The sequence below is a fragment of the Myotis daubentonii genome, chromosome 2 (genome assembly GCF_963259705.1).
Source record: "Myotis daubentonii chromosome 2, mMyoDau2.1, whole genome shotgun sequence".
NCBI lineage: Eukaryota > Metazoa > Chordata > Mammalia > Chiroptera > Vespertilionidae > Myotis > Myotis daubentonii.
Genome location: NC_081841.1, coordinates 215,805,884 through 215,832,422, shown reverse-complemented (window position 1 = coordinate 215,832,422; position 26,539 = coordinate 215,805,884). Strand labels below are relative to the sequence as shown.

Below are 26,539 nucleotides of genomic sequence, written 5' to 3'. Positions count from 1 at the left end.
AGGGAGAGGGAGAGAGAGATAGAAACATCCATGATGAGAGAGAATCATGGATCGGCTGCCTCCTGCATGCCCCCTACTGGGGATCGAGCCCACAACCCAGGCCTGTGCCCTGATGGGGAATCTAACCGTGACTTCCTCGTCCATATGTCATTGCTCGACCCTGAGCCATGCCAGCTGGGCAGCACCTCCACCGTGTGTGTGTGCGGTCTGGGACTCCGGATGTGGCCAGGTGTTTGCCCATGAACTTGAAGCCAGGGCTCCAGGGCTGTCTCGCAGCCTCATGAGGGTGCTCACGGACACGGCTTATGCAGTTAGCACTGGGGCAGGGGAGCAGGAGCTGCTGGGGAGGAAGCTGGCCTTTCCCTCATGAGAAAGGAGGAAGTCTCCTTCAGGTCATCTCCTGGCCCATCCTGCCCTGCTGGTGGCCCGCGAGCCGCGGTTTGCCGGCCACTGCCATAGCACAACCCACCATGGTCTGTTCAGTCGCATACGTTTGTTGAACGTTTTTACGCTCTGTCCTCTGCTGGCATATTCCAGCAGTGACTTATGTGACTTTACTTCACAATCCAGAGCCTATCGATGTCTATGCTTTGAGACAGTAGCTCCTTTTAAATTAGGCACACGGGGTTATATTTTGTTTCTTCTAATACAGTCGTGAGTTGTGGGCAAGATTACTGCTAATAAAAATAAAATCCTCTTATACTGGTATTGCACAGTCAATTTACATAGAGCTTGGCGTCCCTTCGCCAATTTAATCAGGAAATGAAGAAACGTAAACTTCAAAGATAAAGGATATTTTCATCCTTTTCCAATCACCTTACAGACACTGTGACTAACAGTTTGATATTGGGCAGGAACAAATGTAAGAAAAAGTAATAATGCAATAAATCATTCAAAAGTTTGAAAATTCCCCATGCATTATGGGAAGAGTCATCCTACCTAGACTGAAAGGCCATTCGCTCGCCCAAACCCGTTCACATCAAAGCAGACTCATTTGATTTGCCAAAGAGTGGATTTTTTTTCTCCCCGAAAGCATGCCTTCATGACAGGTGTCAATTTCACGGAAGGGGGCAAAACAGCTTAAGGTTTTACATCCAGTTTTTAGGGGAAGATATAGAACATGTATTAGAGATACGTGATCTTGTTAAGTGGGGTTTAATTCATTGTATACTGCATTATAATTCTAAACCCAACTTTCTTTTCTTCCGTATTATCTACACAGCCAATATAGACCATCAGGGTACATTTTTCACCGATTTAAAAAATAGCTGGCAGTGGTAGAAATGCGTGCAATCGGAACCAGTGTAAATTCCTGCTTTTTGTAACAAAAACAGCTGTTCAGTGCCCTCCTGGGAAATACCACACTGTGGGAGGCGATTAGAAGGGAAAAGGGCCCAAGAGGCAGGCTGCGCTGGGAGGCGCGTCTCCACCCCACGCGAGCAGGCCCCGTGGCAGAGAGGATGCTGGGGGGTGAGAAACAGCGAGCTGACCTGTTCACCTCCCGGGCAGCGCCAATCCCGCGGAGAGCCCGTTGTGGATGGCATGGCGATACTGCCTGTGGGAACCCTGGAACTTAGTTCTTAGGGACCCAATAGCACCATTGCTCAGCTCCTCCCAAGCCATGGACAGGAGAATGAAAAGGGACAGGAGAGACAGCGAGCCAGCCTCCTGTGGCGGTGGAGGCCGCTGGCAGGAACAGTGAATGGAGTCATGATTAGAGGTTTCAGAACAGAGGTCAAAGGCGAAGGCACAGGTCCCTAAACGTACGTGTTCATAAATCAGAGAATATCAAACACACACAGGGCCCGGCCTGCGTTGCTCAGTGGTTGAGCATCGACCTGGGAACCAGGCGGTCATGGTTCAATTCCCAGTCAAGGCCACATGTCTGGGTTGTGGGCTCCATTCCCAGTGTGGGGCGTGCAGGAGGCAGCTGATCCGTGATTCTCTCTCATCACTGATGTTTCTATCTCTCTCTCTCTCTCTCTCTCCCTTCCTCTCTGAAATCAATAAACATATATTTTATTTAGAAAAGGAAAAGAAAACATTACACACACACACACACACACACACACAGGGACTGTGCTGCTATGTAGAGCTCCCGTGCCCTGACCCCTCAGTGGGCAGACACACGGGCATGGGCACTGCCATCCCCCCTCGGCCACCTCTGAGGAAGGTCCCCCTGTCACAGAGTGAGACTTGGGGGCGTGGGGAGGCCCGTGGTGGTGCCGTGGCCGAGCTGGGACTGGAACCCAGGCCCTCTGTCCCTAGCGCGCAGGCTTCTAACCTCGGTGCACTCGCCAAGGCCGGAAACAGGCCGTTCCCTATCCTAAGCCCCCATTGGTTTGTCAATGTCAGTCCATTTTGGGTTTTGTTTTTTTTTTAGTTTTTAAATCTTTATTGTTGAAACTATTACATATGTCCCCTTTCTTCCCCCACTGACCCCTTCTGGCCTGCCCCTGCCCCCCCCCTTGGCCTTCGCCACCCTATTGTCGGTGCCCATGTGCATACCTGCAGACAAGTTCTCTGGTTGATCTCTTCCCCCCCTCCCGCCTTCCCCCGCCTTCCCTCTGAGGTTCAGCAGTCGGCTCCATGCTTCCAAGTTCTGACGGTGGGCTGGAGGGGGTGAGGGCACTGAGGCATATTTAGGAAATAGAGCTGGTATGGGTCCCGGAGGCTGAGGGAGGAGGAGGGTGGCCATACCTTTTCTTACTGGGCTTTGCTCCGGGGCAGGTTTGTCGCAGGAACAGTGAAGGAAAGTCGGCTCTCGGGTCTGTTTTTCTCGGGCCAGCATCGCGGAAAGTCCTCCCAGACTCTCATTTTCTTTGAACCTGACAAATGCCAGTGTTTCCTCCCTGACAGGGATGCTGTGGGATTAATTATTTAATTGGCAAAATGTGCTTCCTGCCAGTGCTCCTGACATCAGACACATAATAAAAATGAAAGATTAAAAATGTTAATAGTAGCCAAGGACCGTTGAAACAGTTCCAAAGAGTCTTGCTGATTGAGCCTGTCCACGGAGTGTCAGTCCTGAACCCACGTGTCCCGTGCCTGACCAGGGAGAGGCAGCGTGGGCTGCGGGAGGGCGCAGTGGGGACCCGTTAATGCGAGTACAAGGATTCCAATCCAGAAATGCGATGCTTTATATTTCTATTCACCACTTTTATGTTCTATTATCAAATTTTATTTTAATCATTTTTATGGTTTTCCTCACCGGCCGGTGATTATTGTTAAGTCCAGGTTATCTTTTCTTTTTTAAGATTTTTTAAAAATATTTTTTATTGATTTCAGTGATGAAGTGAGAGGGAGAGAGAGATAGGAACATCAAGGATGAGAGAATCATTGATTGGCTGCCTCCTGCATGCCCCTTACTGGGGATGGAGCCTGCTACCCAGGCATGTCTCTTTGATAGGAATCGAACCCAGGACCCGTCAGTCCGCAGGCCAAACTGGCTGGGGCCCCGGTTGTCTTTAGATCCTGGGAAGCTGGGATGATTTCATTTGCACAGTAATGTGTGATTTGACTGGATCTCACAGATCTTTCTCTTTAAATGTCCTCGTGTGATTTATTGGGCGATGGAAACAGTTCTCTTTAGCAGCTGGGGAGCTCTCTGTAGGTGTGACAGGGTGAGGGCGACAATGGCTTGTTTTGCATTCTTGGATGCTATTTTCTTTGATTCCCCCTTGAAGAGAATTTATCCTGTCAGGCCTGAGACACATTTCTTCGGAAACAGCTGCCTGAGATCGGCCCACACTTTTGGAGCAATGATCAAATAAAAGACCTTTCTTTCTCTCTCTCTCTCTCTCTCTCTCTCTCTCTCTCTCTCTCTCTCTCTTCCCCCTTCCCTCTCTCTCCATGATTACACTGCCTGCAGTGTTTTTGACCAAACGCGAATGTTTATCCACTCCAATCAGAATGTTGGCCATGAGGGTGACTTTTGAAGAGGGGGTGTCTGCAATAAGGACATGTTTTCCATAGAACCATAAGCCCGCGTAGAACACCTCTGAGCCGTCTTAACCCAACACGTTCACCAGTTAGAATTTGGTGTTGGGGTTATGAATTCCAGGACTTCAAACTGAAAAGTTCAGCATTTATTCTTACATCTATGGAATGGCCATGGGGAGGAGGGTTACATTTAAAACACAAGTAGCATTACGTCTCCCTTTATACACACCTGAGAGCAAAATAGAAAATAAATTAGCAAGGTCGGAAGGGCCAGGGGAAGGCAGATGGGCAAGAGCAGGCGCTCACTGATGTTGGAGGGGCTCACCCCAGGCTTCTCTCCTCCTTCCTCCTGTTGCCTGGGGATTTGTCTGTCTCCTGCTGCTCACCATTGGCCCTTCCGGCTGCCCCAGCGCTTACAAACCTGCTTCTGCTTCTCAGCTCATGATGCGGCCGGTCCAAGGCCAGTTCAAGTGTAGACCCCACCCTGATTTCTCAATGTGGTGCCTCCCCAGTGGGCTGCATCCTGGCTCCGTCTCTCCTGTAAGTGTTTCAGGTGCTAGACCTTCCCCTGGCCAAGGACAACCCCCTCCTGCCAATGAAAAGGGCATTAGAGGAGCAGGCTGCCTTTGCCTGCAAATATCCAGGACCCCGGCATGATGGCGGCTGGAATGACGCCTCACCCCCCCCCCCCCCCCCAGCCAGCACCTCCCTCCTGTGAGCTGAGCCCTGACCAGGGGCGTGAGGAGACCTAGAACTCACTAGGGGCCTGAAGGACAAAGCCGATGCAGGTGCTTTTCCCCAGGTGAGAGCCCAGGATGGGGAGGAGACCTAGGGTGGGGATCAGAAAGGACGCCTGGCTTTGTGGGCCTGAGAGGGGCTCCCTGCCTCCCCGTGGGCCTGAGGAGCTGGTTTCCTCATTCCCTCAGGAGCTGGGGGAACCTTCGCAGACGCAGTTTCTCCACTCAGACCTGTGGCAGTCCAACACGGGAACTGGGGACTGGAAAGGTGTCCCTAGAGTCTCACGGACTTCCTCCGGTGTCATAAGGCACCCAGGAGAGCCCGGCCTGCTTCATGGCACCTCACACACAGGAGGGGTGGGGTGGGGGGATAGAAACAAACATCAGGAAGCACCCAAGGGAAAGGAGCAATGGAGATGGGAGAGGAAATGAGAACCAAAATTAAAATTATATAAGAGAATGGGAACACAAAGGAACAACAAAACCAACAATAACAGCTAAATGCTAGGGAGAAAGCTGCAATTTACAAACCAAAAAGATATAATAGATTCATTGAATTAGTTGAAGGTGAGAGGATGGTCAATAGTTTGAAATTTGAAATTCAAATCAATAGTTTGGAAGACGAAGGAGAAGAAATAACTCAAAAGGGAAAATACATTTCCAGGTAAAATTAAGAAGGAAACACACACACACACACACACACACACACACACCCCTGAGCACATCCTAGAAAAATTATTTAACTTCATGGATAAAGTTATTTCACAAAATCCAGAGAGAAAAGAAAATGTTACTTGTTAGTTACAAAAGAAACACAAATAAGATGGGTGAGTTTCTCCTCTGCAACAGTGGAAGCTGGAAGACAAGGGGCTAACATCTACAACTCAGGGATCTTACAGACAGAGAAGGTACCATTCGTCTCCCAGAGGAAATGCAAGGTATTTCAGAGCATGCAAAGATTCAGAGACTGTATCACCAATGGATACCATCGAAGGAAGCACTGAAGAAGTGATCCCACCGGAATCGGATACTCTGCTACGAAAAGGAGGGGAAACAGTGGTTTACAAACTAAAATTTTATAGGGGGGTGGGGCAAACGTAGGCTTCCGGTTGTCCGTATGGAAAATAATGCAATAATTAATCATTAATACAGGAATAACCCGTTTCACGTGTTCACCACTGTAAGCCTGCCTTTGCCCCACCCTACATGCCTTGGAATCCCAATGATGACGGAGCAACTAAAAATGTGTAAGGAGCACCAGGAGGGGAACACAAAAGCAGGCGACAACTAAAACTACTTCCCCATCTCAGCACCATCCAGCAGGTGGAGGAAAGTGGGAGGGAAGGTGTTCCAAAGTCAGAGCTGAAAAGGGAGGTGGTGGGGTTATGGAATGGAGCCCACGTGCAGGGAAATAATTGCTACCTTGCACTCGTGTAATAATGAAAAACATGTATTTGAATATGAATGTCAGGAAAAGGCAGGTAATCATTACTAGAATTTTTAAAAAAGAAAAGAAAAGCACAATAGACCTAGCTAATTAGCAGGGGGAAAGGGGAGTGAATAGCAATCCGATCAATTTAGCAACAACAGCTCCAAGGGAAAAAAGGAAACCTGTAGGATCATGACTCACCATGAAACGAGACGGAAGGAGTCAAATGTAGATGGACGTGAAATGAAAATGTGCTGGATTTTTTTTACCAAAACTATTCAGTCTGCTTATAAAAGCTATTGGTCTTCATAAGAAACAGACATAATGATAAGAAATAGTGGAGAATAACGAGATGGTTTCCGGTACACAATCCTGTAACACACCACCTGGACAGTGTATTGTGTGCCCATCATCCAACGTCAGTCTTCTCCCATCTCCATTCAGCCCCCCTTTACCTCCTCTACCTGCTCCCACCCTTTCCCTCTGCTAATCACCATGCTCTTGTCTGTGTCTCTGAGGATTGCGGGTTTTTGTTTGTTTCTTGCTTAACCTCTTCACCTTTTTTTACCCAGCCCCCAACCACCCTCCCCTCCGACAGCTGTCAGTCTGTTCTCTGCCTCTATGAGTCTGTTTCTGCTTTGTTTGTTAGTTTATTTTGTTCATGAGATTCCACATATAAGTGAAATCATACGGTATATGTCTTCTCTGATTGGCTTATTCCAGCTAGCATAATGTTCTCCAGGACCATCCATGCTGTCACAAAATCTTATTAACCAATGTCACACCCAATAAATTCAATTTAAAAAAATTTAATGAAAAAAGAAAAAATTAAAAGAATAATGAGATGGATAAAAAGATATATTAAGTAAATACAAACAAAAAGAAAGCAGGAATAGCAATTTTAATATGAGGAAAAGTAGAATTTACCAATAAAAACACAAAACAGGATAAAGAGGAACAGTGAGGAAGTGATGAAAGACAGAAGGATGAACAGTCTTAAATTGCAAACATTAAGCAATATAGCTAACTGAATACAGTAAAAACTATTTTTTTTTAAATTGTGTTAAAATACATTTGTTGTGGGATACTTTGGTCTACTTCTTTCAAAATCAGATAAATCTCAGAGGCAAAAATAAGAGCAATTATACACTATTAATAAAAATTCAGCAAAGATACAAATTCAGAAATTGATAACAGTCAGATAGAAGTGACACTATTTCTCATAATCTATGGAATATCTATAGAAACCAATGTGCATTTAACCACAAAAAGAAACATTAAAATATCAGAAAAATCAACACTTTATAAATCAAAATATCTGTTCATATTAATTTAGTAGAGTTAGAAATAGATAACAAAAATATAAACAAAGCCCCTCCCTCTGGATTATGACACTCTTAGACCCTGCTAAGGAATGGTAGAAAGCAATGAAATAAAAACCCTTATTCCAAAATGTATAAGGAGTCTGTGAAAGCCATAATCAGAGGGAAAATATCTTTTTAAATAACATATTTAAAGACTGAAGACCAACAAACAGAATTTACCATACATCTTAAGACATGAGTAAAATATCAGAAAAATAAACCAAAGGAAATGGAAAGAGGTAGATATTCAAGATAAAACTAAAATTAAAAGCAAACATAAAAGCTGATTCTTTCAAAAGACTAAGGAAATAGAAAGCCCCTCATGTTTCCTATGAAAGAATAAGGAGAAAGGAAGGCGAGACGCTGGAGACATTGTAACAGCTACAAGGGCCTGTTCTTACAACACTTTTTAACGCTCTAGAGGAATTTATCTTTTTTTCTTAGCAAAATGTAATTAACCCAAAATTATTTCAAAACATGGAGACATCTTGCCAAAATCAGTTACCTCAGAAGAGATTAAAAAGGCCATTAAAAGGGGGCACGGTTGAAAAGGAAAAGGCCGATTCCTGGGTCCCTAGGAGAATTTTACTTAACCTTCAAAGCACAACTAAGTGCAATGTCCAAAGAGCTATTCAACACAACACACACCCAGAAACACGGAAAGCACTAAAGTGCACATGATGAAGTTGACATGCCCTTCCTTGTAAAACTTGATTATAACAGTACATAAAAGAAGCTACCTAGACCAAATTCTCTTCTCCATAGATGTGTAAAATCCTAAAAAAATATCTATAATAATAAAAGTGTAATATGCTGATTAGAACGGATGACCTTCCGGACGAAGCCGGGGCTGCAAGAGCCGAGGTAAGCCGCTGCGGCTGCAGTGGCCAAGCCCCTTGCATGAATTTCGTGCACTGGGCCTCTAGTTTGCATAGAAAAATGTAGCAATGTATAAAAGGAGCAATAGGTTAGACCAAATGAATAACCAAGTTGTCACTAACCCTTGATGATAAAGCAACTTTTTTTTCCCAATGTTAGGAAATCTATAATAAAAGCATAATATGCTAATTACACAAATGTCCTTCTGGATGACCTTCCGGACAAACCCGGGGCTGCTAGGGAAGCCTGGGTCCCAGGTGCCTGCCGGCAGCCCAAGGAAGGCCTACTCTTGCACAGATTTTGTGCACCGGGCCTCTAGTTAGATTAATAAATCAAAGTAGAAAAATGTGATCTTATCAATAGATGATGAAAAGGTATGGGATAAAACTTAGAGACCATAAAACTTATTAAAATGAAACTCAGGAAGTAACATGAGAAGAAAAAACAAATCCATTAGTCATATGTAAGGTGGCCAATTGAAAACATGAAACAGCTTTGTCAATGGTGAGACTCTAGGAGCATTCAATTATAATTGGGATCTTAAGGAAGGCTCATCTCCTCTCACAATTAGTATTCAAAATTGTTTTAGACATTTTAGCAATTTTATCTTTTAGTAAGAAAAGATAATGAAATAATATATATTATTTGGGAAAAGTTAATTTGGTGCTTTTGTTAAATATATGAGTCATTGTATACATACAAAAACCATGTGCCTCTAGTAATAAAAGTTGAAGCAAATTGTTACTTGAATGAATATATGATAAGTATATGGGCATCACGGGTACTATGGCATAGCAGTTAAGAAATGATCTGTGTTTGAGTCCTAGATCTGCCACTCGTTAGCTGAATGGCAAGTGACATATTTTTGGCCAAGTGACATGCTTGGACAAATTAGTTCATTTCTCTGGGCTTCAATTTTCTTCTGTGTGGATTGTGCTTTAGTTTTCAATCTGCAGTTTGTTGATAATAAAATGAATTATTATAGGTCAGCTACTGAGAATAATATCTGATGCATGTCCCATACTATTTTTAAATAATTATTAAGCACTAATTGGCTAACTTGTAAGTCAACACATTATCTACAGAATGGTAACAAACGCTATAAAATTCTTTGGAACAAATTTTATAAGAGTGGTGTGGGACTTAACATGAAGGGAGCTATAAAATATTACTGAAAGATGTAAAAATAAAAGATCTGAATAAATATAAAGATAGTGTTTTTAGATAGAAAGGATGATATAAGAATATCAATTCATGAAAAATAAGTGCATAGAAGTCAGGCTAATTTTTAATTGAAGAATGTGATCTTAAAATTCATGTGGAGGAATAAATGTCTGAAAATAGACAAAAATATATTTAAAAGATAAATAGTGAAGATCAAATGGCATATGTGTGTATGTGTGTGTGTGTGTGTGTATGTGTGTATGTGTGTGTATGTGTGTATACATGTGTGTATGTATGTATGTGTATACATGTGTGTGTTTGTATATGTAAGGGTGTGTGTGTGTGTGTGTGTGTGTGTGTGTGTGTGTGTATGCTATGACCTCAGTGTAATCACATCTATATGATATTGGCATAAACAACAACAAATTGATCAATGGGATAAACTAAAATTTCAGAAATGGACCCCATTATATAGGGAAATTTGGTATAAAACAAAAAAATGTTTTTTCTATTCAGTAGGATTTGATAAATGGTGCTGGCACAACTGGCCATCCATCTGGAAGAATATAAAGTTGGACCCATATATCTCAGCATATTCAAAAATAAATTAAGATGGATTAAAGTCAAACGTAAAAAATAAAGCAGTATGAATTCTAGAAGTTGGTTTGAGAGGCTGAATAACCTAGGAAGGACTGGACCCCAGAGCCGCAGAAAGCCCCAGAAACAATGGCTTCAACACCTAACAGAATTACTTTCTCATCAAAGGGAAGCCCAGAGGCGGCTGCTGTCAAGGACCGGGTTCCTCCTGGGGGTGTGTGCTCTGCCATCCTTAGCCTGCGGGCTTGTCCGGGGAGGCGCAGGTGTTGGCTGCGGCTCTGTATTCCTGGGTGAGATGGAGACCAGCGAAGGTGAGAAGGCGTCCGGCAGCAGGCTGTGTCTTCCTGCTCCCCTGCGCCTTCCTCCGACATCTCTTTTTTCAGAGCCGTTCCACTCGGCTACGCTGAGCTGCAGGAGAGGGAGCATTTACTATATTTACTTTCCAGCTTTTATAAGAGGCAGGCCAGGGAGTGGCGGTGAGCCTGCGCAGCCTGCCCCGGGGACTCTATGCACGCCCGGAGAATGGGGGAAGCCATTCCAATAGAAACAGGCAATCCGGAGGAAAAGGCCTCCAAGGCTTGTGTAATGTAAAATATTTTATATGTACATGGAAATGCCATAAGCAAAATTAGTATATGTATTGGGAGTGCGTTTACAGTCCATAAATCATCTACCATACATATGTATATATCCTATATGATAAAAGACTAATATGCAAATTGTCCCCTATACCGGGAGGTTCACCGGGAGTTGGACCAGGGGACAAGGCCAGCCAGCCAACTTCCCACCTTGGGAAGCAGGAAACTAATGGAAGAGGCTATTGTGGTGAGAGGTTTTCCTGGTTGGGACAAAGCATTTCTCAGCGACAGCCTCATAGGGTGGAGTCCTGCCCTAGTGCTGTCAGTCGGGTCCTCGGGGACAGGTCACTGCACAGATGTGCCTGCTCCATCCTGGCTTCCTCCATGTCGTTTTCATGGGAAAATGTCTACTCCTCCGTGTCAACAGCTAACGGATGCATTCCTAAAGCAAGGACTTGCTGTACAGCTGTGAAGTTCGGGCTTAGTAAGACTCTTAAAAAAGAGCAACTTATTTATCAACTGCTTTCCTCAACCCTTGACTCAGAATGGCTTTAAAAGTATGTGGAATAAACACAATAAAATCTGTTTATAGAAATATAGGAAGAAAAAAAGAAGGGAGGGAGGAAAGGAGAGGGAAGGAGGGAGGGAGGGCAGGCAAAATCTTGACAGGTTGTCTTTGGAGAGCAGGGCTATGAGGGAAAACCTGCGGATTTTAAATCGCCAAAGGTCAAAGGCCAACAATCATTCCCTCGGAGCCGCGCAGGCTGGGTCTGCACGCCCTGAGTGGGAAGAAGCCCGCTCAGACAGGCAGATGCAGGGGTTCATGTCCCGCTGTCTTGCGTGTGGCTTTCAACTCGGGGTGAACTCCACTGTGGGAGCTGAGGCGGGAGATGGCAAAGGCTCTGAGTTAGTTTAGGGATGAAATGTAGACCAAGAGTTCCGGGCACTGAAGGGAAGTTTACTCCACTTCCACCCGCGGCTTCTTCCCCGCTTCCTCCTCCCTGGACTGTGGGTGCTGGTCTGATGTCCTCAGCTTTGCTGTGCTCCAGTGGCTGCCCGCCTCTGCCTCTGTCTGCACAGACGTATCTGATGGAAGGTCTTTGAGGTCCTCTAAGTCCACATTGTAGATGGATACAACTGAGACCAAAATTCACTGAACACGTTCCTCAGCCCAGAGCGGGTGAGTTCAGAGCCAGACATACCCAGGGTCAAACCCCATCATTTCTGGTTATTTCACCTCATTTCTACAAAGGTTTTTGAAAACCACAGCAAACAAGTAAATGTGTTCTTGAGTGTGTTTGCAACCATGGAGTAAGCATGGGTGGTTGAAGCGGTCATAAAAAGGACTAAACGTAAGAGAGAAAAAATGATAAATCGGACTTCATCAAAATTAAAACTTCTACTCATCAGAAGTTGTAATACTCTTTGTAATACTAGTTTAAGCAATAAAACAAAATTTAAAAAAATACAATTACCAAGAAAAAAAAAGAAAATAAAAAGGCAAGATGCAGCCTGTGTTTACCAAGGACTTGTATCCAGAATATAAAGAGCTCCCATAAATCAATGACCAAAAGTGCAGTTTTTAAGTGGGCAAAAATCTTATGACAGAAACTACACAGAAAAGACAACAATGTTTAATTAGCACATGAAAAAAATGCTCAACAGTATTAGCCATCAGGGAACTGAAAATTAAAACCACAATAAGACACTACCACTCACCCATGAGAATGGCTAAAATTACAAAGACCCAAAGCACCAAACATTGGTGAGGACGTGGAATAACTGAACTCTCGTGTATATTGCTGATGGGAGTGTAAAATTTTTCTAAAAAGGCACAATTTCCTTAGAAACTGGCAATTTCTTATATAAAGTCAAAAATAACATCTCCCCCAATCCCTTGACCCAGCAAACTGTGTCCCAAGCATTTACCCCTAACAAATGAAAGCGTATCTTCATAACCGGCCCAAACTGGAATCACGCAGTGAACGGATGCGAAAGATGGTAGCATATTCTCGCGGTAGACTACACCTTGGCCGCACAAAAGAACGGCCCATGGACTGATCCCCCCACGGCCGGGAGAAGCTCAGCCACCTTCCAGTAAGCGAAAGGATCCAGAGTTCATACTGTCTGGCTCCGTTTATACAGAGTTCAAGGACAGAAAAAAAAAATGAATCTGTCGTCCAAGAAATCAGGGCCCCGGTTGCCTGTAGGCTGGGGGTTGACTGCGGGGGATGGGAGGATTTGGGGGAGGGGGTGATAGATGTGCCCCATTTTGTTTGGGCTCCTGGTGGATGCATTTGTTAAAATGCACTGAAGTGCAACCTTAAACTTCTGCGCTTCAGATTTGTGGATTTCACTGCAGAGAAAATTTACCTAAGCAGCTAATCCCTTCAAGGACAAAAGCTAATGAGCATGGGAGACGGGTGTGGTTGCTCATGGAATGTTTGGGGTTTGTGCTCTCCCTGTCCTCCAGCTTCACCAATCGTGAGGTTTCACTTGGTGCTGGGGCAGCCACACACTGGCCTACTGAGCCCCGGTCCTCCTACTGGTAAAAGCGGTCGCTGCTGCCATTGAGTGTAAAGTTTTGCTGGATAAAGACATTTCGCCCACGAAGGCAGTAGCGTCCACAGCCCAGTCAGGATTGTGCTGAGGGAGGATGCGGGGTGGGTGGCGTACACGTGGGACTGTGCCTTTCAGATATTTCCATCAATTTCTAAACAGAAAAAAGGCGCCCATTTTTAGCTCTTAGATATATTTTCTTTGACAGCTTTATTACTAGACTATCACTAAAATGCTAAATAACTTTAAAATCTTTCTGCATGCTCTATGTTCCAGAGAGGTCAGCAGAATTAAATTACTATTTGTTAAATGTGAACCATGAAAGGAGTACGTATTGTTTTAGAATGCCACCAGGTGCCTTGTACAGATGCAAAAATAATACAAACAAAGGCTTTAAAGATACTAATTCTGTGTTTTTTCAGGACATTTTATTCCGCTTTGGAAGTGGGATGGAACGACGTTATTTTCTCTTCCTCTTCTTATTTCTGTTATTTATTTGCGTTCTTTGCATTATGAAAATAGATGACACATTCGGGCATGTTGGAAATCGGCAAAGAGGAAGATTTGAGAGCCAAGAGCAAAATGCTTTTAATTTTAAAGACTGCGATTTAGTTTAGTCTTGGATGCCATTATGGTGAATAATGGGAACGGATCCTAGACTTCAAAAGAAATATGACCATATGGTCTTACCATTCAGCTCCTAATGCTGCTATGAATTTCCAGTTCTGCCCCGAACGCTTCATTTCCCCAGCGTTCCTCCTCACCTCTGTCATCACACAAACACGAGAGGAATCTACATCCTTTCCCGTGTTTCCTGAAACCGTCCTTACTGGCGCGGAGCAGACTCTTTCTTTGTGAAAATAGGGTGGTAAAAAGAAAGACCCAAACCTGCAGCATTAATGAGATCCACCGGGCTAATTACTGCGACTCTGAAGTCTATGACTTTTAAATATTAACTCCTTAAAATGATTCATGTGGAGATCGCAATGATTAATCCGCCCGAGTCACAATAAATGTCAGCGGCAGGATTAAGGGGTTTAGAGGGTCATGTTTGCCCAACCTTAAACTTCTGAGCTTAAAGACACAAGTTAAATGGCTCCAGTTTATCATTGTTTCCAGTTAATGTTTCCCTCCTTCGCTCCCTCCCCAGCTCCCCCGCCCCACTGATGGTTAACTAACTTGGGCTATTAGCTGGGCAAGGCCTTCTTTGTGGCTTCTTTGTGGCTTGGTGGCCAACTGATCTTGTAGATTACCTGCCAGAAGGTGTGAGCAGATAGAGATGGCTTAGAGCCCTCCTCCTGGCACAGTGCAGGTAATCCTTTCCCCCTGCCTGGGCCTTGATTGGTCTGCTGTCTTGAGCCCCTACTCACCGCTAAACGTGTACCTGGTTCCTGGCCGCACGGCCAGTTCAGGATCCATGTTGTGAATCACTGCACAACTTCCTTCACGATTTTGTTTTTCAGAGAGATTGAAAGGGAGGGGGCAGAGGCAGAGAGAAACATGGATGTGAGAGGGACACATCCACTGATTGCCTCCCACATGCACCCCGACCAGGGCCGGGAATTGAGCCTACAACCAACGTACACGCCCTTGACCATAATTGAACCTGGGACACTCTGTCCACTGAGCCAAACCGGCCAGGGCTGCCTTCACAATTCTTGCAGAGCTGCTGCTTCCTGCCAAATCCACGCATATTTATACCACTTCCTCCTGCAGCGTCGCTGGCAGACAGACGGCAGCAGGTCTGTTGCAGGCATGTTACCATCCCCGCGTCTTGGATTCTTCCACAGCAGTAATTATTTTTTTTTTTCAATATATATATTTTTTTTATTGCTTAAAGTATTACAAAGGGTATTACATATGTATCCATTTTATCCCCCCGCCCTAGACAGTCCCCTAGCCTCCCCTATCACCCAGTGTCTTATGTCCATTGGTTATGCTTATATGCATGCATACAAGTCCTTTAGTTGATCTCTTACCCCCCTACCTCCTGCCCCCCAACCCTCCCCGGCCTTCCCGCTGCAGTTTGACAATCTGTTTGAGGCAGCTCTGCCTCTGTATCTATTATTGTTCAAAAGTTTATAATGGTCTCTATTGTCCATGAATGAGTGAGATCATGTGGTATTTTTCCTTTATTGACTGGCTTATTTCACTTAGCATAGTGCTCTCCAGTTCCATCCATGACGTTGCAAATGGTAAGAGTTCCTTCCTTTTTACAGCAGCATAGTATTCCATCGTGTAGATGTACCACAGTTTTCTAATCCATTCATCTACTGATGGGCACTTAGGCTGTTTCCAGATCTTAGCTATGGTGAATTGTGCTGCTATGAACATAGGGGTGCATATATCCTTTCTGATTGGTGTTTCTGGTTTCTTGGGATATATTCCTAGAAGTGGGATCACAGGGTCAAATGGGAGTTCCATTTTCAGTTTTTTAAGGAAACTCCATACTGTCTTCCATAGTGGCTGCACCAGTCTGCATTCCCACCAGCAGTGCACAAGTGTTCCTTTTTCTCCACAACCTCTCCAGCACTTGTCGTTTGTTGATTTGTTGATGATAGCCAGTCTGACAGGTGTGAGATGGTACCTCATTGCTGTTTTGATTTGCATCTCTCGGATGATTAGTGACTTTGAGCATGTTTTCATATGTCTCTTGGCTTTCTGAATGTCCTCTTTTGAAAGGTGTCTATTTAGGTCCTTTGCCCATTTTTTGATTGGATTGTTTATCTTCCTTTTGTTAAGTTGTATGAGTTCCCTATAAATTTTGGAGATTAGGCCCTTATCAGATATGTCATTGGCAAATATGTTTTCCCACACAGTGGGTTTTCTCGTTGTTTTGTTGATGGTTTCTTTTGCTGTGCAGAAGCTTTTTATTTTGATGTAGTCCCATTTGTTCATTTTTTCTTTAGTTTCAAGTGCCCTAGGAGCTGTATCAGTGAAGAAATTGCTTCGGCATATGTCTGAAATTTTCTTGCCTTTGGATTCTTCTAGAATTTTTATGGTATCCTGTCGTACATTTAAGTCCTTTATCCATTTTGAGTTTATTTTTGTATATGGTGTAAGTTGGTGGTCTAGTTTCATTTTCTTGCATATATCTGTCCAATTTTCCCAACACCATTTATTGAAGAGACTATCTTGGCTCCATTGTATGTTCTTGCCTCCTTTGTCAAATATTAATTGAGCATATTGGTTCGGGCCGATTTCTGGGCTCTCTATTCTATTCCAATGATCTATATGCCTATTCTTGTGCCAGTACCAGGCAGTTTTGAGAACAGTGGCTTTGTAATACAACTTGATATCTGGTATTGAGATCCCACCTACTTTGTTCTTTTTCAGGATTGCTGCAGCTATTCGGGGTCTTCTTTTATTCCAGATGAATTTTTGGAAAGTTCGTTCTAGATCTCTGAAGTATGCTGTTGGTATTTTAATGGGAAGTGCGTTGAATTTATAGATTGCTTTGGGTAGTATGGACATTTTAATGATGTTGATTCTACCAATCCATGAACACGGTATGTTCTTCCATCTGTTTATGTCTTCCTCTATGTCTTTTTTCAACGTCCTGTAGTTTTCTGAGTAGAGGTCTTTTACCTCTTTAGTTAAGTTTATTCCTAGGTAGCTTAATTTTTTCGGTGCAATGGTGAACGGGATTGTTTTTATAATCTCTCTTTCTGAAAGTTCACTATTGGTGTATAGAAATGCCTCAGATTTCTTGGGGTTAATTTTGTATCCTGCTACATTGCCAAATTCATGTATTAAGTCTAGTAGCTTTTTGATGGAATCTCTAGGGTTTTGTATGTATAATATCATGTCGTCTGCAAATAAGGACAGTTTTACTTCCTCTTTTCCAATTTGGATGCCTTTTATTTCTTCTTCTTGCCGAATTGCAATGGCTAACACTTCCAGTACTATGTTGAACAGGAGTGGTGAGAGGGGGCATCCCTGTCTTGTTCCTGTTCTTAGGGGAAATGGTGTTAGTTTTTGTCCGTTGAGTATGATGTTGGCTGTGGGCCTGTCATATATGGCTTTTATTATGTTGAGGTATGATCCTTCTACTCCCACCTTGCTGAGAGTTTTTATCAAAAATGGGTGTTGAATTTTGTCAAATGCTTTTTCTGCATCAATTGATATGACCATGTGGTTTTTTTCTTTCAATTTGTTTATGTGATGTATCACGTTTATTGATTTGCGGATATTGTACCATCCTTGCATCCCTGGGATAAATCCTACTTGGTCGTGGTGTATGATCTTTCTGATGTAAACAGCAGTAATTATTAAGTAAAGTAAGAAGCAAGTTCATTTCCAGAATGCATTTGATCAAAACCAGCTCGAGAGCCGTGTGTCTAATGCCCAGGGGTTGCCAGGATCAGAACCGCGTGCTCTGTGGCTGGGACTGGAAATCCTCGTGGTGGGTGCTTGCAAAGATGCTCTCCTTCCCAGTTCACAGACTCGGCGCCTGCCTGCTCCCATCGGAGCCATCAGGCCTGCTGTGCATGCGTCTGTCCTCCCCTGGGGCTTCCCCAGTCTCATCCTGGAGGGAAGGCCTCTGCTCCGGGCTTTCCTCCCAATCCTGCTCCTCTCCTCGCAAACATACTCGGGCTTCCTTCTTGCGCTTCTCATCAAGTTAATTTTATTTCATTTTTTTAATTGAAACCATTTTTTTTTCAATGACACTTGACACACACTATTATATTAGTTTCGGGTGTGTATACCCAGTGATTGGACATTACCTAACTTAGTAAGTGATCATCCCAGTAACTCTCATACCCATCTGACACCCTACATAGCTATGAGACTGTCACTGACTATATCCCCTATCCAGTGGTCGGCAAACTGCGGCTTGCAAGCCACATACGGCTCTTTGGCCCGTTGAGTGTGGCTCTTCCACAAAATACCGACTTCTGCGCATGGGCCACGAAGTTTCAATCGCACTGTACATGCGCTCCCGCACGTGGTATTTTGTGGAAGAGCCATACTCAAGGGGCCAAAGAGCCGCATTTGGCTCTCGAGCCGCAGTTTGCCGACCACTGCCCTATGCTGAGCTGCCCCTCCCTGCAACTGTTCCGTAACCACCAATTTGTACTTCTCAGTCCCTTCACCTTGTCACCCATCCCCTACTTGTCCTCCCATCTGGCAACCATCAGAATGTTCTCAATATCTGTGAGGCTGTTTCTGTTCTTCTTGTTCACTTATTATTATTTTTTTTAGAGTCAGTTGTTGATAGATATGTATTTATTGCCATTTTATTGTTCATATTTTTTTTCTCCTTCTTCTTAAAGAAGATCCTTCAATGTTTCGTGTAATACAGGTTTGGTGATGAAGAACTCCTTTAGCTCTTTCTTGTCTGGGAAGCTCTTTATATGTCCTTCGATTCTAAATGATAGCTTTGCTGGGTAGAGCCATTTTTTAAATGTAGTTTTGTGTAGGGACTTACAAGTAAAGATTTATGCCCTCATTGAAATTTCTATCTCATGTTCAAAGATGGGTATTCTGTTCAAACAGTTGACAAATTTAACTTAAGAAGGTTAAAGCGTTTGGAGTGTCCCATAAAATATGCATTAGGACTTGAAGGGGAAAACTAACATACATTCCTATTACTGTGTGATCTCCTTATCATTTTGCAAACATAGCAGGAAAGGGAACTCCAGATAAGGTGGTGGTGACACTAATTCTACAAATATCAAGTAAGGGCTGTTTGCCCAATTTGTAGTTTTGTGTTACACTGCACCCTTGCAGGAAATGTCACTCCGTGTCTGAGAACAGATCACTCCATCCAAGCTCACAATGACAAAGGAGAACACCTGAAGAAGATTCTAGATTATTCCCGTGTATTAAGTTCCTATTGATTCTTCTATCCATTTCCCATGCTTAGTTTTGGGGGTGGTGACTATATAAGAAGTGGTTTTTATCATGTCATAAGTATACTATCTTTTTCAAAGCCCATATATGATAATGGGGAAAGAAAGCATTGAAATAATATTTCAAAAACTGATAGCGAGACAAACGTTGCTCCTATTTTTCTTATAGTACTTCATTTCTTTACAATAAACAAAGAAGGGTTTCTAAAGCCCAGCATCTCCAAGAGAAGGTAATAAATTAATTATTTCTAATTATTGAACAGAAGCTATTAAGCAGCAAGTCAGGAAAATATAGTTTTAAAAAGAAGATAGACTTTAGTTTTTCTTTACATTTTGAAATTAGTGAAATTATGAAAAGTAAAAATTCAGAGCTCTAAAATAAAGAATTATTCATTTCCTTCACTTACAATTCCTTCTAAACGATCCATCAGAACAGTTACTTAACTTTCTTCACTTTTATTCATGCTCAAAACCAGAAGCACTTATGTAATTCGTTGGCTCTCTACCTTAGTTTCCAAAAATGGGATCATACTCCGCAACTTGTATTTTTACTTAAAATGTATAGAATAGGCCTCCCTCCAGATCTGAACATATAGGCCCAGCCTCTATGTCTTGTCTGCTAGCCACATGCAAGGGATCTACAACTTACTCAGCCACTCCCTTTATGATACACTTTCCAATTAATTTAATTTGTGCAACAGTGCCATAATAAACCTGTATATTTAAGATCAGGTGATTTTATTTCTATAGGATATCATCTCAAATAAAGTAGACTTTTTGATCTAGAAAGTATTTTTAATTTTAATAGAAAAAATCTTTTCAACTACTAAAGCAGCATAAAAGGCAAAGGAAAAAATGATAGCATAAAGTAATAATGGATTCTTGGAGCAGGCCCACGGGATCACCTGCTTTAGGAGAACAGGGATTCTTGGTGTGTCCCCCAGATTTCAAACACCCATGCCCCATAGCCCACCTCCTCATTGCAGAGTTGCTGTGTGCCCCAGAAGAGAATGGGCAATAGCAATGATAAGTGTTTGTGAGGACATGTGGAAATCAAGGCCCTCATAGGCTGCTGGTGGGAATGTAACTGTGTGCGGTCACCGTGGGGAACAGTCTGGTGCTTCCTCAAAAGGCTAAACCTAGAGCAACTACCTGACCAGCAGCATTTCCCACAGGTTTATAGTAAAGAGAAGGAAAAGCATATGTCTACGTAAACATTTGTACACTTTATTGAAATCACCCGAAAGTGGTACCATCTCAAATGCCCATTAACTGATGAACGGATAAACTGTGGTCTATCCATATAATGGAATATTACACGAGCATAGCAAGGAATGAAGTACTGATACATGCTACCACATGGATAAACCTTGGAAACTCTGTGCTAAGTAAAAGAAGCCAGTCGTAGACACCCACACATTGTAGAATCACTTTTATTTGAAATGTCCAGAATCGGTAAATCTATAGAGACAGAAAGTAAATTACTGGTTGCCTAGGATTTGTGAGAAAGGGAGAACAAGAGGGTAAGTGGGAGATGACCGATTGTGGGTACCAGGTTCCTTTGAGGGTGACAAGAGTGTTCTAAAATTGATTGTGATGACAGTTGCACTCATGTCCCCTCATGTGGAGTCTTGCTCTTTTGAACTCACAAGTAGATGCCTTGCCTGTTGGTGAACATCATTGCATTGTAGTTTTCACAAAGCCGTCCCTGCTCTGACTAGGTTGTGGAAACTACATGAGGAAGAGGCCAAATCGCTATCCAATCCCCTTCTTCTGTGAAAAGGCTAGCTGTGCCGTGTGCCAAGTTCCCTTGAAACATTCGTTCTCACATGGTCTTTTCCACCTTGTCACATACCATCACTCATTTTTGAAAATGAGGGCTTTTTTTTTAAAGATACAGCCTTCCTAGGTTGTGTTCATTCAGTGTTTCTTTTACATATTTTCAAATGTATGAGGCTCATAAACAAAATGTCTAATCTCTTCCTAGCTGACCTTACCTTTTAATCACAATGGATTTCATCTTTGGGTGGACTTCATTCTGGCTGCAATTTATTGCTTTGGGACTGTTTCAAATTGCAATGGGAAAATTTGTTGGCCCTGCTGATCAAGGTCACCAAAATTCAACACGCAGGACATAAGTACTTATTTCACCAGCCTCAGCCAAACAGACTTCACATAGAGACTCCAAAGAGCAAAGAAAGAAATTAAGGAAATGCCGTTAGAACCGTGGCAAAGACCCCAACGCAAAGAAGCAAGCCATGGCAAATAAGAGAAATGCATCCGTATCTCTTTGTCTATTGAAGCCAAAGCTGACATGAGACATGATGGTCAGGTTTTTAGATCCAGACGCATCTTTGCTGCCTTTTTCTGCCTTTGTCTTTCCACTGAGCAGTGGCTTGAAGTCCTCCCTCAACAACCCCGCCCAACCCTCTGGCTCAGTGACCTTCAGTCAACTGTCTTTGTTCATCTTCCCTCTGCTGGTTAACACTGCCTGTGTGTGCTTTCCAGCTGTCTGGCCCATCTTGCTAAACACTGCTGCATTGTGGGAAATAACCTCATAGAAAAATTTATCTATCTGTATAAAAGTCTAAGCGACTGACCTACCATTCAACCATTCAACCATTCGACCCTTCAACTCGTAGCTATGATGTGCACTGACCACCAGGGGGGCAGACGCTCAATGCACAGGCATGGAAACATGGAACATACTGATGAATCTCAGAGGGAAGTGGGGAGGGGAGAGGGTGGGAAAAGATTAACCGAAGATCTTATATGAATATTAGAGGCCTGGTGCACAGATTCATGCACCAGTGGGATCCCTAGCCTCGCCTGCAAGGAACAGGCCCAAACCGGTAGTCTAACATCCCCCAAGGGGTCCTGGATTGCAAGAAGGTGCATGCCAGGCCGAGGGACCCCTCAATGCACAAATCCATGCACCGGGCCTCTAGTCCTATATAATAAAAGGGTAATATGCAAATTGACTGGTCTCTCTGATGTGCACTGACCACCAGGGGGCAGACACTCAATGCAGGAGCTGCCCCCTAGTGGTCAACATGTTCCCACAGGGGAGCTCCACTTAGTCACAAGCCAGTCTGACTCTGTGAGAGCAGCAGCTATGACCAGAGCCTCTCCTGCCTCCTCTGCAGCGCTAAGGATGTGCGACTGCAGCTTAGTCACACTCCCCGCGGGAAGTGGGCCTAAGCCGGCAGGTGGACATCCCCCAAGGGGTCCCAGACTGTGAGAGGGATGTCTGACTGCCAGCTTAGGCTCAGGGAGCAGTCCTAGGCCAGCAGGTGGACATCCCCCGAGGGGCCCCGGACTGGAAGAGGGTTCATGCCAGGCTGAGGGAACCCTCTGAGTGCAGGAATCCATGTACTGGGCCTCTAGTTCTAGTATAATAGGTGTTTGTATCAAAACAAGGAATCCTACAAGCAAGCATCTATCACCCAAAAGGATGAATGACAACAGCAGACTCTGAAGCACTGAGGCAGGCCTAGGGAAGAGAGATGTCCTGAATGTGGGGGTGGGGTGGCTATTCTGAAGTGATTGGACAATGATCCTCTGTCCACCCTCGAATTGTACATTTCTCTATGATCATTACTGTCATTTACCCAGGGGTTTATTTTTAACCTATGTCTTGTTTAGCCTTTCCTTAATGCTGTCACATTTACATAAAGCATCGCTTAAACCAAGTCATAACAGCCCGGAAAGATGAAAAAGTGGGTGATACAGTGACTGGAACACAGCTAGTAACTGGCTTTAACTTAGGTTCATTGGAGGTCAAGTTCAGTGTTCCTTCCTAGTGGAAACAAAAGCAAACTAGAATTCAGCAAGGGAACCCAACAGCTTGCCTGCTAGCTTGCATTTCAGAAGCAGCCCTTAGGAGTCTTGAGTCATTGAGACGTTGATTTCCCAGGCTCGGGTTTTTAAGGAGTTTGGGATGCACCACATAGCAATGCATAGGGATCATCGGTTAGATATTCATTTGCAAAGTGAATTGTGTTTACTTACCCGGATAACCAATAGCAAAGACTGCAGTTTTCTGCTTTTCTTCACCTCATAGATTTTTGCATCAAGATGGCAACAGTGTGAAAAGTCAATAACGTGGGAACGTTTCAAGTTACATTTCAGAGACGCCAAAGGGAGTTTTTATTGTCTTTTAACTTCTCTTATTTTTATTCTGCAATGTGGGCACCTCCCCAAATACAGGAAAGATGCCACTGGTCCTATCATTCATCCCCACCCTTTAGACATGAGAGTGTGTGCTTATTTTGAAACATCAGCATGTCGGATGGTAATAGTTAACTGTTTTAGCCCCTTTCTTCCCCCCTCCCCACTTTACATGTGATACATAAGTAAGAATAGGGAAGCTCTTCCCCAGCCTTTCCATTAACTGTCCATGACCTTGACCTTTGCTGGATGTAGATTCATAAGCACAATCCACACTAACTCTTCGATATACCCACAGCCGGGTCTGGCCTCCGGCAGCGTGACCACTGGCTCGCGGTCAGCAGGCTATTTCCCTGTTTTCCTCCCCATTTTTTTCTTTTTTGCTACTTCCTTTTTGTGCATACTTTTTTGGTTCAAATACTTATTCACATCTCTCTGATAAGCACAGTTTGATTTGTAGCTAATTGTAGCAGCAGATTTTCATTATTGATGAGTGTCACTGTCAGATTCCATTTGGAAGTCTGGCCGAGATGTAGCCGATTCCAGCTTCTGATATGACCGCAGAGTCAAGCGATTAACCACACGGTTCAAATGTGCAGAGGCCTGGAGGGCGCTCATGTCTTTACCACCAAATAGTTACTGTATTGCACATCGGGTTTGGTTCATGTTCTAGAAGATTCTACATATTATTTTTATCACAAATACTACATAATACCTTAATATACAGTGGTGGGCAAAAAAGTAGGTTTATGTTTGTGAGTATGCGAAGTTTACAGAGTTTATTCTTGTATTATTATTTATTAATTGTAGTATTATTTGTTGGTACTACAACTGCAAACCTACTCTTGCAACCCCTGTATAATCTATGTTATTTCTCACACCGGCCAATTAACTATAAGAAATAGCAGTAGGAAGATGAAATCTATGAGTACTATAAATGCTCACTATTCTTAAACGGTTTGTATTATGTGGCAGCATTTCAATCAGTCTTTATATACTATTTTCTTTCCATGTATTTTGATTCTGGGTGGCACCTAAGTCTCAGGCTGTCCCATGCCAGCAACGGACATGGACAAGCCACCTGTACCTACATCCTGCAAGCAAACACTTCTCTGTCTTCTCACCCATAGTATCGTAAACATGCGAAATTTCAAAAATAAATTCAGAACTGGAAACGTCATTAATAACAGCGGTCATTTGAAAGTGTCACCTAATTTAAACACTTTTGCTTTAACTTATTGCAGTGTCAGGAGTTTTAATATGCTCCATTTATTAGTAAAGGCCTGCAGGGTTCACGGCCATTTATTCTGCAGGGGACTTGATTTTATCATTAATTTTTAAGGACGTAATGCTCCCGGGACATGTTCAGAGTGCACTTTATTTGCAAGAACTGGTTTATTCTAATCAATACAGATGTCCAGGTGTTGATTAAAGCAAAACATTTAGAAAGTCAGATGTGGGCAAATCTTCAAGACATTATACTCCGAAATTGAGTGTATGTACACGCATGATATATGCTAGTATTGGTGGTGAACTTAAGGTGAGAAGGAACAGTAAAGACTGGCCAAGCCCCCTTTTCTACTTATTCTTGAGGGCAATCTTTTCCAAAGAGGTAACATCTGGGTGGGAAAATCCTATCGTTTGAGACTAGCACCCGGACAGACAATAATTCTGACACTTTCTGATGCTTTGTAAGTCTGCGGAGCTAAATTGCATCGCTGAGAGCAAGCCCTTCGCCTGGGTTGGGTGTTCCTGGTCTCGGGCTCACCAGCCCACCTGTCTGGGGTGCTTGTGGGTTAAAAGGTTGACAAAGGAGCTCTAGGTGGGATGTGTGGAGAGTCAGCGGGGAGGCCCAGCCCCGACCCCCCATAATCGCACCCCCTGACCCTGTGCCAGGCAGCGTTCATGTAAACACCCGGTGCCTCTAGCTGAAAAGCCTGGGTGCTTGAGTGTGTATTGTTTGGAGAGTTTCTTTAAAGAAAACAAAAGCACTGAAACTACAGCTGAACCTATACTCACTGGCTGTTGTCTCTTTTTCCCCCTAATCAGGACAGAATTTTACCCTAAGGCAGTTAGGCGTGTGTGAACCAGCAACACGAAGAGGACTGGCCTTTTGTGCGGAAATGGGGCTGCCCCACAGAGGTTACTCTCTCAGTGCAGGGTCCGACGCCGACACCGAGAACGAAGCCGTGATGTCCCCGGAGCACGCCATGCGGCTGTGGGGCCGGGGCGTCAAGTCCGGCCGCAGCTCCTGCCTGTCCAGCCGGTCCAACTCGGCCCTCACCCTCACCGACACGGAGCACGAGAACAAGTCGGACAGCGAGAGCGGTGAGTCCACTCTTGGCTTCGGTGTTGTTGGACGGCGGCGGCTTGTTCTTCTTCCTCTCTTCTTCCCTCCTGTCCTGCCTTCTCTTTCTTCCTTCTGCCTTTCTTTTGGTTTTTAAGGCAGTAGGACTTGAGAAATGACCTTGAAGAATGCTTTTTTTTTCTTTCCTGGGAAAAAAAAGATCAATATTCGAAATGAGATTGCTCAGTTACGCAAGGGGTCTATGATGTGTTCGTTGGCTATTGTTTTTGAAAAACAGTTTAATCGCGTACAGAAGGGAAAAAAAGAAAGATTAGCTTTGACTTATCTTGGGCCATGTCACCTATTCTCCTCTGTAGGGCCTCAAAGCCAGAGGCGATAAAGTTTACCCCCGAGCCAGCTGGCAATCAAACATGTCTTTGTAGATGCCTCTTGAAGACATCTCAAAGAAGTTGCAGAATCTTAGGATGGATGAGTGAGCACACAGAATAGTTTGTTACCCGGGCTCCAGTGTCTGAAGAACAAATTTGATCATGCTTCAAACTTACTCGTTGATGAGAGCAATTGAAATCTGGGGGAAGTGGGGGAGCGTGGCCTTTGATGTGCTTTGGAGGCTGGATTACGATGCAATTAAATCCACGCACAAAATTGGATTTCAGGCTCTCCCGACAGCAGCTGTGCATGTGGGAAGGAAAAATGCCTTTAGAAAGTACGGGGACTTTTTTTCTGACCGCCCAATGCAGGAGAATAGAACGGTTGACGTACGTGCGGTAACGGGTTTTAAGGAAAACTTCATTTCAGTCGGTGCCGCTTCTAGGAAGAGCCGCGTCTCTCCTGCACGTCACGTCGGCAGAGTGCTTGCCGGTTCGGCCCGGCTGTGAATGCTCCCTGTGTATCGTGCATCAGAAAGCAGAGAGAAAATCACAGTGAAGGACTAGGGTGCCCTTTGAAAAGAAGGAC

The 26,539-nt window shown here is 43.8% G+C and overlaps 1 protein-coding gene across 6 annotated transcripts in view; it reads left to right on the top strand.

The window, feature by feature from the left end:
• Positions 1-26,539, top strand: part of TENM3 (teneurin transmembrane protein 3) — a 584,034-nt gene that overhangs the window by 160,980 nt on the left and 396,515 nt on the right. For all 6 annotated transcript variants that reach the window (XM_059685785.1, XM_059685788.1, XM_059685787.1 and 3 more), the window contains exon 3: positions 25,324-25,602. In XM_059685785.1, coding sequence (XP_059541768.1) covers positions 25,324-25,602 — 279 coding nt within the window. The remainder of the gene's footprint in view (positions 1-25,323; positions 25,603-26,539) is intronic.